The sequence below is a fragment of the Myotis daubentonii genome, chromosome 10 (assembly GCF_963259705.1).
Source record: "Myotis daubentonii chromosome 10, mMyoDau2.1, whole genome shotgun sequence".
NCBI lineage: Eukaryota > Metazoa > Chordata > Mammalia > Chiroptera > Vespertilionidae > Myotis > Myotis daubentonii.
The window spans coordinates 47,300,740-47,318,164 of record NC_081849.1 but is presented as its reverse complement, the minus strand read 5'-3'; the positions used below and the strand labels follow the sequence as shown (position 1 = coordinate 47,318,164).

The 17,425-nt window shown below is 39.1% G+C and overlaps 1 protein-coding gene across 5 annotated transcripts in view; it reads right to left on the bottom strand.

Moving 5' to 3' along the window:
• ANKIB1 (ankyrin repeat and IBR domain containing 1) overlaps positions 1–17,425 on the bottom strand; it is a 128,604-nt gene that overhangs the window by 29,625 nt on the left and 81,554 nt on the right. For 4 of the 5 annotated variants that reach the window (XM_059712271.1, XM_059712272.1, XM_059712273.1 and 1 more), the window contains 3 exons: positions 10,484–10,628; positions 7,093–7,259; positions 1,612–1,700 (listed from right to left, as the gene is read on the bottom strand). In XM_059712271.1, coding sequence (XP_059568254.1) covers positions 1,612–1,700; positions 7,093–7,259; positions 10,484–10,628 — 401 coding nt within the window. The remainder of the gene's footprint in view (positions 1–1,611; positions 1,701–7,092; positions 7,260–10,483; positions 10,629–17,425) is intronic. The other variant, XM_059712275.1, reaches the window with a different exon arrangement.

Below are 17,425 nucleotides of genomic sequence, written 5' to 3'. Positions count from 1 at the left end.
AGCATTTATAATACTCTTTTTTTCCTTAGTTTTGTATATAGCTATCTCCATCTCTAAAATGTACATTTCAAAAATAAAAGTAAAATTAAATGTACATTTCAAGAGCGTAGAGGGCATCTTATTTCTGTATTCTAACAAAGTAGCAGAAAAAAATGTTAAATAAACAATGAAGATACCATTCAAAGGTTAACAAGTTTCTCCTAAGTTTTCTAAGCTGCAGGCAACTTCTACTACATCTCTGACATATGTCCTGAAAGTACAAGTTCAAAATGTCCACAGCAAAACTCATTATTTCCCCCTGAATGTAACTCCCTTATTTCAAGTTCCTAAGTTAACTAATGGTATCATGATCCACCATCTGATCCAAAGTAAAAATTCACTGCCCTACTTCTGGTCTCTCTCCTTTAGTCTTCCCTTCCTAGTTGTCTATCTTGATAAAAGTATTTCTGATAATGCCACATCCCTATTTAAAAAAATGTATCCTATGGCTTATTCTGTTATTAGAATAAATTCAGACAATTTGGCAAGAACCCTCACAATCTGGAAACACCCACCTTTCAAGCCTCATCTCTTGCAATCTTCTCCCATGGACCTTAACTTTAAGCTTCTTAGATATGTATAAAAAAATGTAGGTATGTGGACAATAGCAAGCCACCTCTAATAGAAACATAGATGTCAGAAGCAAGAAAAGAAAGCAAATCTAATTGTGTTGTCATGTTTAGAGGTGTTGTAGGTAATGGTACTAATCTATTTATAGAACTCATATACTCTTTGAAGGACAACATCATTTTTAACATGTACTTTGCTCATTAATAAGTGTAAATTACTGAGTAAATTCTTAGTCCTAATTTGCAGTTCCTCAAACTAACTCCATTATCTAAAAAACAAAGAAAACCCCTCTAAATTAATTTTCATCTATATTAATTTCAAAGAAAATAGTTGTATAAAACACTTCAGAAGATAAAAGTTGTTATAAAACATATATATTTACTTGTTAAATGCAAGAATTTCTATTAGGAAGGCTAATTCAAACCCATTCTATTTACCAGGCCTGTGCCCTGTGTCACTCAATAAAATGTGTTAATTTCCTCATCTGTAAAATGGGATTACTAATATTAATCTCACCAATTTCTGTGAGAATTGAGATAATGTATTTATAGAAGTCTCAATAAAAATCATTATTGACATGGCATTTAATAAGTCCACAGAAACACAGGAGCAAGAAATCTACTTGTCTTCTCCACTGGAAGCTTCCAGGGAAATAAGAAGCTTCCTCTCACTACGATCATACATTTCTCCCCATAAAGTACAGAGTTAGTTAGCCTAACCCAGGATAACAGGGAAGGCTGTAGGAAGAGCCTTAACGAGACCCCTGTTTACCCTGCCTATCTTAGGTTGGAAAACAAGTCAGCTAGAAACATGGAACCTGCCTATGAGTCCCTCTTGCAAATTCTGTCATATCCAAAAGGATGCTGATTAGAAGGGTGATGTTAACAGGGGAACCCTAGCATGAACAAACTTGAAAACTTCTTAAATGAAGAACTATGACCACATTATCTTTTGTATGCAATCAGAAAATATGTAGCATAGCTATCTAAAAATTCAGCTTACGTTCTTCTGGTTTCATTTCAGTTATCTTTTGTAGCCAATTTTTCCATGTTTGGCAGTCACAAGGCTCATGTGCTTCACCAAGGCACTCCCTAAAAAGGAAAACATAGAAATGGCAATTTACAAAATATTCTTCATCAACATCAGGTAAAAGAATAGGTGGAAAGTAACTCTTCCAATTTTGAAGTTGAGAAAACTGAGGCATGGAATTAGATATATTAGAATTCTTTTAGTACATATCAAAGTCAACTCTGCTTTCCTAAAATGTAAGGGCTATCTGTAATAACTGTTAATTTTAAATTGGCACGTATACTACCATTCACTAGTGCTAGAAATATTCCACAGAACTAGGAACTGTGTTTCCATATGGTGCTTGAGAATGTATGTAGATATACAGACTCTGTATTCCTCATGATTCATTTACAAAACAAAAATTAAGGTATAGAATAGCCTTATATATCTGCAGTACCTAAAACAAAACAAATGAAGTCAGTGAAATAAATTATTTCCATTAAGTTTAAGATTTTCACCCCCTGGAAATTAAATAGTGTATTCAATATTTTCCCCCTTAGTAAAATCAATACCAGTATGACTAGCTCTGCTCTTAGAACAATTTCTGACAGGACCCAGAAAATAATCACAGGGGTCTGAAAATATAAATGCTACTTCTTCAAAAGTCCACAACTATTTATCACTATGCTTGATTCTCTGAAGTTGTGCTGCATTAGACAGTAGCAGCTGGTTTCCTTTTCTAGAACCTCACAGGACAGACCTGCTACTTCCTCAGGTGTTAGCCCCAGCAGTGGGATCTCTTCTGGATGCTATAACTGATTGGCACAGTTTCCACTAGTTCTCAATGCAATGCTAAGAGTGGGTATAAAAAGGAGAAGCTAGAGCAAGGGCCACAAATTAGAGAGAGCTAGAGGCTGCCACTTAATACTATTATAGATCTTTGAAAACGAAGACATCTGAAAAATAAGGCTGAACTTCTTCAAGTCTGGTAATAACAATGCTACTGACTGATAGGTGACTGATGATCTGGATTATCAGTGTTTAGGAAGTGAGGTTCTTCTGAGAGAAGTAATGAAGATACTGGAATATTCTCAGGTACTTGAAACCTAAATTCCTGAAGAAAGTTTTAATCAAAACACCAATGATTGATGACAAGTATTCTGACAGACCTGGTACCTATTATTGAGACTGCACCTCAAAATGTCACTAAAAACAAGTGAATGGGAAGGGGAATTTTGGCACACAGTCCACTGAAATTAATACAGTGGGTTCATTTAGGGGAAAAAGTGCCTGGTAAGAAATTATAAAGAAAAAAAATTGTCGTCTAATCTAGAATTCTTAACCCTATCCAAATATGAAGGTTAACTAATTTCAAGAGACCAAGGGATGGTTCTTTCCTTGAAAATGTGTCAACACGCACAACCATTGGCAGAAAAATAAAAAAAGGCGGAAAGTGAAAATGGCATTCAGCGTTGGTCTTGCAGCAGGCCACTGTATAAGCAGCATGCACTGGAGCAGCGGGAGTGGCGCTGCTTTTACTACATGTTGGTGCTGTTTTATGTGGTATTTGGTATGATTTGATAGGTTATATTTTGGGTCTGGGTACACTCAAAATTTTTCCATATAAAAGAATCGTCACTGCATTTTCACTTTATGTCACTCCACTTATTACACTTACGAAAGGTTTCATAGGAACACTTTAGGGTAGTGGGATAAACCTGTATTTATATGGGTATGCTACTTTGTATAGAAGACATGATATTTAAACATGGTCTTATGATTGATCTCTACCAAATACATAAATAGCATCCTGTTTTCATTCCTGGCCTAGAAAAAATGGGGAATATTCTGTTAGCTGGAAAAATTCTGATACTTAAATAGCTGAATACTGCCAGTCTGGGAAAATCTTTTCCCCCCAGAACCAGAGCTATTAAGGTAAGGGTCTGAGACTCTGATTTTGCAAGAAAGGATGAGACTCAACTATTAGGTCCACAAACAAGGACAGCCTCATTTATTTTGCCCAATGGACTTTCTCTCTCTCTCTTTTTTAATATTGTTACCTCTGTTTATTTTATGTATGTATGTATGTATTTATTTTCCATTGATTTTTAAAAATATATTTTATTGATTTTTTACAGAGAGGAAGGGAGAGGGATAGAGAGTTAGAAACATTGATCAGCTGCCTCCTGCACACCTCCTACTGGGGATGTGCCCACAACCAAGGTACATGCCCTTGACCGGAATCAAACCTGGGACCTTTCAGTCCGTAGGCTGACGCTTTATCCATTGAGCCAAACCGCTTAGGGCTCCATTGATTTTTATTTTTATTTTATTTTTTAAATATATTTTATTGATTTTTTTACAGAGAGGAAGGGAGAGAGATAGAGAGTCAGAAACATCGATGAGAGAGAAACATTGATCAGCCGCCTCCTGCACATCCCCCACTGGGGATGTGCCTGCAACCCAGGTACATGCCCTTGACCGGAATTGAACCTGGGACCTTTCAGTCCGCAGGCCGACGCTCTATCCACTGAGCCAAACCGGTTTCGGCTGATTTTTATTTTTTTACATCTTTCTTTAATATGTATTTTTATTGATTTCAGGGAGGAAGGGAGAGGGAGAGAGAGATAAAAACATCAATGATGAGAGTGAATCATTAATCAGCTGCCTCCTGCACGTCCCCTACTGGGGATCAGGCCCGCAACCTTGGCATGTGCCCTTGACTGGAATTGAACCCGGGACCCTTCAGTCCACAGGCAGACGCTCTATCCACTGAGCCAAACCAGCCAGGGCACCCAGTGGACTCGTAAATTAAGAGTCCCTCTGTCTGTTGATGGAGGAGATGAAGCATGAAAATGTTGCTTTAATTCAATCAAGATTCATGACCCTAACAAGGGAGCATGCGGTATTAAAATCCTTATCCTGGGTATTGGAGGAAACCAGAATGAACTATACAATTTTAGTGCCAAGATATTCACATCCCAAGTTTTCCCAAGTACTTAACAGGTCTGCATGGTGCCCTCTAGACTCACTAGAAAGTTAAGAGGACTAGAAACCCGATACTGTGACCTCACCAGGTGTATCACTGTGATTCAAACCTTCCTATCAGGTGTTCAAATTTGTTTCCTGGTGGTGGTGACACCATTTTTAAAGCTTCTTTGCATAGGTTCAGTAAATAAATGCTCCAAAGTTACATGATATATTAAAAACCTCACCATTTTATTACTTAGAATAGTCATGCCAGTCAATTTCAGTGAATAACTTTAAAATAGGTTTGACTTGCACGGATTTAGAAGAGATGAATTCCAAGTAAGTTTCTCAGTTTCCAACGGATATATTTGTGATTAAAGGAACCAGGAGACGTTCAGAGTTGACAAAATAGAGAAATGACCACTATACCAGTGTAATTTTGAATTTTTCTCCTCACAGATTAAGATTTTGGTGATCAAGAAGTATTTATGATAACAAATCTTTAAGGAGTTAACTCAGAGAAAAAAAGACTTTGTGTCAGTCCAGAGGGCAAAGTAGTAGCATGTTCTACTTAATAAAAAGAAAAACAGAGGGCAGACAGTCACTGGTTCAAGTGAGAGTCCATTCAGGTTTTGATGGGATAACATTGTCAAATGAGACAAATTTGCAGTTATACAGGCTTGGGGAGAGAGCATTCTGGATTGAATTATAAAGGGTACAGAATTGGTTGGTGAACAATTTATAATAGAAAAGGCTATCCTTTGGTGGGAAGGGAAATAAATGCCTACTCCAACCTTCCCTCCTAACAATGAATACATTCAGTTCTACTTTGGCAGACATCTCTTGGGAGTGACTCTCAACTGATTCTGTCACATGCTGTTCTTAAAAAGAAGAAATTATTATTGCCATTTCTTGTGGTTTTGTAATCATCTTTAAAGAGTATTTCTGAGCTTTTTGGGGAAAGAAAGAAGCAAACCTAGAATCACATGCCTTTATTTTATAAAGATCTCTCTTGCAAAGCTTCCTTTTGCATGCAGCAGATTTTTTTCTCTCTTTAAGACATTACAGAAGAGCAGAATTCTACTCAGAATTTATTTAAAATTTTTTTTGAAATTTCTGATTACAGGAAAAGCTCTATTATAGGAATAAGAACAGGAAGTGATAAAATTTTGGGTGGCCAAGAAGTATTTGTTCCAATAAAACTTTATTTTCAAAAATTGGTGTGGGTAACAGTTTGTAACATCTGACCTAGAGTTTATGCTATATATAGGTTGACAGGTGAATAAATATTTTTAGCTAATGACAATGATGCTGAGGGTAAGAAACAGATCTTTCAGGACAGGAATATTTTATTACTATGCCTTTTTATTATCTAGCAAGTCTATAATTTAATTTTGGTTCGAATAAGTAGATAAGTAAAGAGTAGAGTATTATATTCATCTAAAGTATATCCTTGCATATGTGATAAATCTATAAATGAGCAAAAAATAAAAAATACTACTTATTTTCTTGATCATTTAATTAAATAAAAGTTAATTATCATTGAATCTACTCTGAATAAAGTTAGAATACTGATGTCAGGCAAACATAGTTATATACCACCCATTATTGATTTATCATCAGTTTATACTTATTGAATACTTATCAGGCACTGAAAATTAAAGACACACAAAGTAGTTCCTAAGTAGGTCTGTGCATTAGAATCATCTAAGAGCTTTTTGGATCCCTCCTCCAAAATCTACTAAATCAAAACATGACTTGCTAGGCTTGGGATGAAAATTTGAAAAAGTTGTCAGTAATTCTGGGCATCCCTAGTTAAGAATCACTGCTAGAGATTTTTTGTTTGTTTGTTAATTCTTTCCTGGGGATATTTTTTCCACTGCTTTTTAGAGAGAGCAGAAGGGAAGAAGGGAGAGAAAGAGAGACAGAGAGAGAAAGAAAGATAAACATCAATGTGAGAGAGCACATGCCCTGACTGGGGGAGGGGAGCGAACCTACAACCCAGGTATGTGCCCTTCACTGGGAATAAAACCCAAGACCCTTGGGTGCGTAAGCCAATGCTCTACCACTTGGCATACTGGCCAGGGCTGGAGACTTTTATTTAAAGGAACAAAGTGAAACTCTAAACATTTTCTAATCTGTGGTCAGCAATCTGATATTAGTGCATGGGCTCTGAAACCAAATGGAGCTGGGTTCTAATCCCATTTCTGCCATTTCTTAGCTGCATAATCCCGGGCAACTTCTCTGAGCTGGAGTTTCTTTATCTGTAAAATGGATATAATAACAGCACTCAACTTGTAGCAAAGACAGGAGAACTCAATATGTCAAAATATTTGGCACAGTACTCAGCACATATCAAGCACACAATAAATGTATATGCAATATACTTAATTAATAAGAATAATACCAAACAGTAAAATTTAAAAGCCTGATTGAAGGTACAAATTCTTTAAGAACTATTAGGAAGGTGCCTAGGCTAATTCCAACTTGTCTTGTACTGACCAGCAGAAGAGGTGTCCTTTTCCACAGTCCACAGCAGGAGCTCTGAGCAAGGGGAAGCTGAGTGTATCAGACCCAGATGTATTTGACCCTTGTTTTGTTAGTCTGACTGCTCTTTCACAGCCTGGAGTAGGACACCATTTAATGGCAGGATTATTTTCAACAAAGGCCTGTTTAAACAGTAATAACAAAACACAACAAAAAATATTTTAACTAAATTTTAATATAGAATGTGTTCCTATGTTAATTTACTTTAAAGCAAAAAAAAAAAAAAAAGCGAACTAATACAAAGTAGTCAGTCTCAAAATATAACTCAAATAATACCAGAAAGTACGAAACAACTTTTTTTTTTTTAAGTATAACTGACACACACTATTACATTAGTTTCAGATGTACAGCACAGTGATTGGATATCTGTGATCACCACCACAATTCTAGTAACCTTCTGTCATCATACAAAGTTATTACAATATTATTGACTATATTCCCTATGCTGTACACTACATCTCTCTGACTTAATTATTTTATAATTGGAAATGTGTACCTCTTAGTGCCTTTCACATGTTTCACCCATGCCCCCCAATCCTTTCCCCTCTGGTAACCATCAGTTTGTTTTCTGTATATATGAGTTTGTAACTCTTGTTTTGCTTGCTATTTTGTTTTGACCTTGAGATTCCACATATAAGTGAAATCATGAAACAATTTAGTAAGAAGGAAAGAAGTGGCAGTTACCCAGTAATGACATGATTTCCAAATTTACATTTTCTTTTATATAAACTTATATAAGTTTCTTTAAATAACCAAGATGATGATGATAAAATAAAAATGCAATTATTCACACAGAAAATGTGCAATTTAGAAATGTTTTCTCATACAGTATGCCACTTTTCTGATGAACTTAATTATAAACAGAATCTTACAAGTGATTATTAGTTACATTAGAATACTAAATATCTAAATGACATCCTAATAATACATAAATATCAATATTGTGATGCTTTCTATCTAAAGAAACAGTAGAACTTTTAAAAAAGTCTACACATTAGGGTTTAGAACCCCCAAAATCTGCACAAGGCATTTAAGATGAACTTTTAAATCATACAAGAAAAAAAGTAATTTGCATATATTTCTGAATAACTCCTTAATAAATATATAGAAAAAGATGTAATAAACAATATAATTCATTACATGAACTATTACTTGAAACTAAAAGACAACCCCATATATTTCTAAGTTGATAATTTTTATTTCTAAATATTTATATTTAGGAGTATAAAATACTATAGGACCAGTGCACAAAATTCATGCAGGGGGTCGGGGGGAGAACGGCAGTCCCTCAGCCCAACCTGCACCCTCTCCAATTCGGGAGCCCTCAAGGGATGTCCAACTGCCAGTTGGATATCCCTCTCACAATCCGGGACCTCTGGCTCCTAACCGCTCAACTGCCTGCCCTAACCATTCTGCCTGCCTGATCCCCCTAACTGCCCTCCCCTGCCGGCCTGATCCCCCTAACTGCTCTCCCCTGCCAGCCTGGTCGCCCCTATTAGCCTTTTTAAAAAAAATCTTATCCCCTTCACACACAATCTGACTTCCTTATTGGCTTCTCCCTCTCACACAATTTTTCTCTCCTTTAAGTGACACTTCTTCCTACTGACTCATCATTTATAAACTTTCCTTTCCTCCTTATTTCCTACTTCTGTTCCATCTTCTTCCCATCTTTATTCTACCCTCCCTCCCTCCCTCCCTCCCTCCCCACATTCCTTCTTTCCTTTATCTTTACACCTGCCCTCACTTCCCTTTTCCTTCCTTCCCACCTTAATTTTTTTCTTCACTTCCTTGGACCTGCTTTGCTCCCTCCTCCATTTCTTCCTTCTTCTCATTCTCCTTTTAAGCTCTACCGGCTCCCCTTTAAAACTTTCCTTCCCTCCCTCTTGCTCTCTCATCCTACCTTTCCCATACATTCTTCTCTACTTACTTCCATTGTTAATGTCTATCTATCTACTTGCATAATTATTCACTATCGTTTATCTTTTTTCATTTTTGACTCCTACTTTTGAAATCTGTCCCCAGTACACAACTATACTTGATTTTCATTATAGCTCCTACAGTTCACTCATTCATCCTCTTTCCTTCTTTAAATCTATTCTCTACTGACTCCTTTGTAAGTTCTTCCCTCCCTCCTTTCCTTCTTAAAGCTTTCGTTCAGGGGGGTGTTAACCCCTAGACCAGGACTCAGTCCCTGCCAGGTGTTCGCCACACCCCCTTCCCCAACCTCCCCACCGTTATCCTGCTCCCATTCCCTGCCCAGGACCCCTGGCCCAGTGAGGGAGGCTGAGGCCTGCACAGCCCGGGCGCTGCTGCTGCTGCGAAGCAAGAGCGCTTCCACCCAGAAGGCCTCAGACCATCCACCACTCAGTCCCGGACCTGTGGACGCCTCCCTGCCAACGGCCCGTGCTGGGGGCCACTGCCCTGGCCCTCCTGTGTTGGGCAGGGCTCCTGCCCCGCCCCTCGCCGGGTGCACCTGCTCCCGCCCTTGCTGCGGTTGCCAACCCCTCCTGTGTGCAGCCCTGCATTTCCTCCCCTTTTCCATTCCTGTGTCTTTTTCTTGTTCCCTTTCTGTATTTCTGTTTCTCCTCTTGGCCTGTCTGCATGCAGGCCTGCCTTCTCTCCCTCTCTTTTCTTATCCCTGCCTATTGTATCCTATCCTACCCTACCCTGGGCCTTGCAGCTGCCTGAGCAGAGGGCGGGGATGCAGCCTGCTGATCTGGTTGTGACGTTATGGTATAACAGATAATTTGTATATTTCTCTATTATTAGTATAGATAATGTCTTTTGGAAAACTTAAAAGTACTACTATCTACTTTGAACATTATCTTGATCAATAAGTCATAAAAGTACAACAGGCAAATCAGTATAAAGTTCTGAGCAATAGTTTTATTTCTTTTAATAAATGACTATTTTAGCTTTTCACTTTTACTTCTTTTTTTTTTTTATGGCACTCTTTTTTTTTTTTATTGCTTAAAGTATTACAAAGGGTATTACATATGTATCCATTTTATCCCCCCGCCCTAGACAGTCCCCTAGCCTCCCCTATCACCCAGTGTCTTATGTCCATTGGTTATGCTTATATGCATGCATACAAGTCCTTTAGTTGATCTCTTACCCCCCTACCTCCTACTTTTACTTCTTTCATGATCATTAAATAATGCTTTAGCTTAAAACTTCAATTAATGCTGCCATTCCTTTATGCAATTTTTGAGACAAAAGTAAATTTCATTTCCTTTATGCAATTTTCATGATTTTTCAAAAATAAAACAAAAATTTTAAATGAAATCTGTTGTATAGTTTTCATAAAATTAAAATTATGGGATTGGACTGAGAATTTCCAGCATACCTTAATATCAAACTGTAGGTATCGTTTGTCCATCTCCTTAGAAACTATACTTTCTATGATATCCACAGGTACAAGTTGGAAGCAATCATATGCAGGGCAGAAAATATTATGGGCTTCACCTTCTTGAATTTTCAGATTCAAAAACCTATTAAAATGATCAATTGATAGAAAATGGGCAAAGATGAAATTTATTTACAGTCTAAGATTTTATCTTTTCGCTGAATTATCTGCTACAATATAATTAAAATAATACCAATGAACTAAGTGTGGAATATCAGGTATAACACACTGATACTTATAAATCACAGTCCACACTCACTACCTGCCCAACCATTCATTATTTATATGACTATACATACACATATATATTTATGTTTTACATATTTTTACATATTCCTATTCCACTTCATCCTTTAAAAATTTAAAACAATACATTTATTAACATTAAAAATTCAGAAATGAGTGGTTTAGAAAGGTCATATTCAATTCTCAATATTCTACACCTTTAAACAAAAAGGAGCACTGGTACAGAATTAAACCATGCATGACTTAAGAGATTTTGGGATGGTACTTAAATGTAGCATGCCTTTTTGAAGAATAGGTTTTCTGCTTATATTTTATCTGGACAAATATTAAAATGGCTTTCATTTCCTATTCCAGTCACACTAGTTGAGGTAGTAGGGAAAAGGCACCCTGGAAAGTGGCAGGAATCTAGCACAAGGTGAATTAAGTGGTTAAGAACAGGATTTTGAATTAGAGAATTCCAGGCCTACCACTAACAAGTTATATAATCTTCAGTTTTATTATCTATAAAATGGAAATAATAATATACAATTCTAAGGGTTGTTATACATGTTATAAGATATAATGTATGTAAAATATTTGCATGGTGCCTTGTACAGAATAAGAATTTATAAATTTTAGCAAAGGTTTATTGTTATTATTATTAATGTTGCCCTACAGAAAGAAAAAATTTTTGAAGTGTATATTTAACATTTAAACCTAGAGAAAATAAATGGAAAACAGGAAATTAAATCATCATTTTCTAGTCATCACCGTCAACAATAGCTCATTATTCCACTGCCTAGAGCAGTGGTTCTCAACCTTCTGACCCTTTAAATACAGTTCCTCATGTTGTGACCCAACCATAAAATTATTTTCATTGCTACTTCGTAACTGTAATGTTGCTACTATTATGAATTGTAATGTAAATATCTGATATGCAGGATGGTCTTAGGCGACCCCTGTGAAAGGATCGTTCAACCACCAAAGGGGTCGTGACCCACAGGTTGAGAACCGCTGGCCTAGAGTATATTCTCCCTTTAGTTCTGTCTCTTAATTCCACTGCACTTAAAGTATCAAGCTTACTAATAAGACTTGTCACACCTGCTCCCTTTGTTTCACCTCTTACCCTTGGCACAACAGCATACTCAAGTTTTCCCCATCCTTAAAACCTTTCTCAGCCAAATGACTTTCTTTAGTTCTACTTTGCTTTCCTATCAAAGTTTCTTAGCAAAATAGTTTATAATGACTTGCCATGCCTTCCTCAAGTCCATATTCAGTTCTAAGCCTGTAACACTCTAGCTTCTATCACCTTTTCATTGAGTGACCGGTCACAACATGGCCATTAAGATTACTCATTAGCTCAATCTACTCAAGACTTCTGAGTTATTTGCTTTCACTTCTCTAGAGCATTAGACACTGTTAACAGTTCTTTCTTTCAGATTCTCTCTGGCTCCCAGAACTTTTTAACATTTTCTTAGCATTCTTCTTACTTTTAGCTGCTTCTTGTCCATCTTTTTCACTAGTGCATTTTACTCTCCTGTTCACTTATATTTTACTGCTCCCTAAGATTTTCACACCAAACTCTTCCCTTCCCAATTCCATACAATCTTCCTGGATGATCTAAACACCCCTGTTACAACCCTGGCCAGTTTGGCTCAGTGGATAGAATGTCGGCCTGTGGACCAAAGGGTCCCGGGTTCGATTCCAGTCAAGGGCATGTACCTTGGTTGCGGGCATATCCCCAGTGGGGGGTATGCAGGAGGCAGCTGATCGATATTCCTCTCTCATCGATGTTTCTAACTCTCTATCCCTGTCCTTTCCTCGCTGTAAAATATCAATAAAATATATTAAAATAAATAAATAAATAAATAAATAAATACCCCTATTATAAACTACCACCTACATGCTAATAAAATTTAAAACCGTATCTCCCTTAATTATAGGTCTTGATTACACACATTTTTGTTCCAATATCCCATAGGCATTTTAATTCAGCATCTTTAAAATCTCCCCCTTTTCCAATGTTTTAAAACTACACAGGCTCCATAAAAGTCTGATATATTCCAATAGGAGAACTTTCTGCAAATTAGTTACCAGTTAAAAATTATTTGTATTACTGTGTGAAGAAAAATAATTTGGCAGAAGGATGGATAAAGAATTCAGGGGAAATGCTATAGAGCAGCCATTCTCTTAAGTGTGATATGTAGACCTATGAGGGTTCCTGAGGCTTCCCAGGGGGTTTATGAGGTCAAAACTATTTTCAAAATATTAAGCCTTCATTTCGTTTTTTGGTTAAAACTGCTGGTGCTTTAGCATGAATCATGGCAGTGGCCCTAAAATTATACTAGTAGACTGCATTTTTCATTGCTCTATATTCAAAGTTAAAAACCAAATGCCAGTTTCATTTAAGAATACCCTTGACGGAGTAATAAAAATTATTAATTATTGATCAAGTATTAATGAAATGGGAAGTAAGTACAATACAATGAACTTCTGCTGCACACTAAACAAAGCATGATGGTTAGCTCAAGGAAAACGCATAGGCTCTTGTTCAAATACAAGCAGCCTCACTTGCTTTTATCATGGAACACCTTTTTTTTTTCAAAGAGTGACTGCAAACAATGATTATTCAGACTTGGTTAAATGGTAGACTACTTTTGAAAATGAATGAAATAAACCCGGCATGTCAAGGAAAAAAGTTGGGGGTATTTATTGCCAATGACAAAATTCAAGCCTTCAGATAAAACTTAGAATTTTAAAAGATTCTTATCTGTTTGACAGCTTCCCAGTATCAGAAACTTTCCTGATGAGACTGGTAATGATATTAATTAATGTGACTTTTTACTATATTTGTGGGTAGTGAAATATGTTAACACTAGAGGCCCGGTGCACAAAAATTTGTGCACTCGGGGGGAAGGGGGGGGTCCCTCAGCCCGGCCTGTGCCCTCTCGCAGTCTGGGACCCCTCGGGAGATAACGACCTGCTAGCTTAGGCCTGCTCCCGGGTGGCAGAGGGCAGGCCCAATCCCTAGGTGCAGCCCCTGGTCGGGCTCAGAGCAGGGCCGATTGGGGAGTTGGGGCAACGCACCCTGTCATGCACAAAGCAGAGCGGATCGGGAGGTTGTGATGCCACCCTCAGTCACGCTCAGGGTAGGGCCGATTGGGGGGTTGGGGCACCATCCCGTGTCACGCTCAAGGCAGGGTCGATGGGGACGTTGCGGCGCCACCCCCTGTCACGCACAGAGTAGGGCCGATCAGGGGGGTTGGGGCTCCATACCCTGTCACGCACAGAGCAGGGCCCATCAGGGGGTTGGGGAGCTCCCCCCTGTCACGCACAGAGCAGGGCCCATCAGGGGGTTGAGGAGCTCCCCCCTGTCACTCACAGAGTAGAGCCGATAGGGGAGTTGTGGCACAGTCCCCCGTCACACACAGAGCAGGGCCCGTGGGGGGGCGGGGGGGGGGGGTTGGGGCACCGCCCTCTATCACCCACAGAGCAGGGCCGATCAGGGAGTTGGGGCGCCGCCACTGTCACACTCAGGGCAGGGCTGATGGGGAGGTTATGGCTCTACCCCATCACACACAGAGCAGGGACCGTGGGGGGAGGGGGGGTGCCGCAACCTGTCACACACAGAGCAGGGCCGATCAGGGGGTTTGGGTGCTGCCCCCTGTCACGCTGATCCCAGTGCCAGGAGGCCTCACGGCTCCACTGATCCTGGTGCTGGGAGGCATATTACCCTTTTACTATATAGCATAGAGGCCTGGTGCATGGGTGGGGGCCGGCGGTTTCCCCTGAAGGGTGTCCTGGATCAGGGTGGGGGTCCCCACTGGGGTGCCTGGCCAGCCTGGGTGAGGGGATGATGGCTGTTTGCAGCTGGTAACACACCCTTCAGGGTGGGGGTCCCCACTGGGGTGCCTGACCAGTCTGGGTGAGGGGCTGAGGGCTGTTTTCAGGCTGTCAGGTGACTGAAGCTCCCAACCGCTCCTTTTTTTCTTTTTTTTTCTTTTTTATTCTGGGCCAGCTTTAGCTGTGGCTCCAGCTCTGCGGCTTCTGCTGCTGGGAAAGCGGAAACCCTCCGGCCGAGACTTGTTTGTGTTCTACAATCGAAACTCTGTATCAACTCCAGCTCTGAGATCCCAGCTGCTGAAAGCAGGTTTCTGGAGTTTTTTTAGCTTCTATATGTTACTATGTTTCAAACTGCCCGCTCAGAGTCCTGCAGCGGCAGGCGGGGAACGTTGGAGTCCGCCGTCACTGAAGCAAGCAAGCCTCATGTTCAGTTTAAGCTGCCTGGCTGCTGGCCGCCATCTTGGCTGTCAGTTAATTTGCATATCTCGCTGATTAGCCAATGGGAAGGGTAGCGGTCATACGCCAATTACCATGTTTCTCTTTTATTAGTGTAGATTGGAAGATCTAAACAATCCAGTGAACCATTATTTTCCAACTGATGTTACAAAACCAGATAAGAGTAAAAGAGGTATTAAAAGTGCAACACAGACCCAGGGGTTTTAATGTAAGAGTAAAAAAAGTCCATTAGTATGGTTTAAAATTTTTTTTTAAAATATATTTTATTGATTTTTTACAGAGAGAAAGGGAGAGAGATAGAGAGCTAGAAACATCGATGAGAGAGAAACATCGATCAGCTGCCTCCTGCACATCTCCTACTGGGGATGTGCCCGCAACCCAGGTACATGCCCTTGACCGGAATCGAACCTGGGAACTTTCAGTCCGCAGGCCGACGCTCTATCCACTGAGCCAAACCGGTTTCGGCTAAATTTTACACTGCAATTAACCATTAAGAAAATACTATTTATTGAGTTTTGATGTATATCAAAAGAATATCCAAACCTATCTGAATATACCTCTCTTTTCCATCTATACATGTGTGAGGACAGATTTCTTTATAAACACTGACCAAAACAATAAATTATAACATACTGAATGCATAAGTAGATATGAGAATTTGCAAAAAAGCAAAACATACCACTCTTCTAATTTATTAATGGAGGTAGTTATTGTTCATAGTAAATATTATGTTAACATACAATGCGTTTATTATCAAAGTGAATAAACAAATCTTAATTTTTTCAGTGTTAATTTTTAATATAGTATATAGATGATAGATATCACCCATATAAACAGAAGCTCTTTGGACTCCTCAAGAATTTCTAAGAGTCTAAAGGGATCTTGAAACTAAAAGTTAGAAAAGTGCTAATTGCAGAGTTCCCTTTTCACATAACAGGAATCTCTTCATTTTAGTTATGAATAGGTTCCCTGGAAAGTTGGATATAATTTATCTTATACAGTCATATGTAACTTAACAAGGGGATACACAGTCTGAGAAATGCATCCTTAGGTGATTTCACCCTTGTGAGAACATCACAGAGTGCACTTACACAAACCTAGACTGTATAGCCTACTACACACCTAGGTTATATGGTATATAGTCTACTGCTCCTAGGCTTCAGAATGTTACTGCACTGTATACTACAGGCAATTGCAACACAATGGTACATATTTATATATCTAAAAATAGAAAGGTGCATTAAAAATACGGTATAAAAGATAAAGTTGTGCACCTGTGTGTGCATGCATTGGGGGATATTGGGAGGGCTGTGGAGGGAGGTACCTATGGAGAATGGGCATCAGGAGGTAGGAGGGGTGAGGGGTGGAGAAAGAAGAGAAGGGGAAAAGAGAGTGGAGATACAAAGAAACCCAGAGAGATAAAGCTTGAGATGAGAAATAACAAAAGGGAGAAGAGAGGAGTAGATGGAGGAAAAGGACTGGGAGGAAAGAGAGAAAGAGAAATGGAGGGAAGGGAAATGAGTATTTTTGTGTGTGATGTGCAACTGCACACATGTGTGGACACAGCAGTAGATAGCATGCTGGGCCTTCTCATCTATTTAAATCACCCAGAGCTAGCAGTAAATTTGGCATTGTAGTTGGGTCCAGCCATTCCTTTCAACATTGCAAACAAACTTTTTTCTAATAATTCATTATAATTTTATGGGACCACCTTCATACATATGGTTCTTCACTGATCAAAACGTAGTTATGCGGCATGTGGCTATAGTACTCTGTTTAGAGTGCATAGCTTACTTAGATACAGTACTATATGTTTTAAATTGCATGTATTCTAATGCATTAGAACCAGTTTAATTATCTCTGGGGATCATAATGACAGAAGTCAGGATCATTTATCTGAGAGCCATGCTGTTAATCCTCATCAAAATACAATTTCCCACTAAATTTATAAGCAGAACATGAAGCTGATGAAATGTTAAAGAAAGAAATCTGAGGCAAACTTTACTTATACATCAACTTCACAGATTATATTTCTCTGCTTATTACCAAACTTAGGAAAATGATAAGTAACATTTATTGAGTGGCCCTGTTCTAAGCATATAAACTAATAAAAGGGTAATATGCTAATTAGGTCAGATGTCTTCCAGACATCCATCCAGACAAAGCCACAGTGGCTGCAAGGCCTAGGGCTCACGCCAGCCATGGACTCAGGCAGCCATGAGCTCCGGCGGCTGCGAGGCCTGGGGCTCAGGCCTCACAGCCGCTGCGGCCGGCAGTGGTAGCAGCAGCAGGGTGATGGGGGCGGTTCCTTCTCCTGATCAGGCCAGTCACCTCCCACAGAGGGAGGCTAGACTGGGG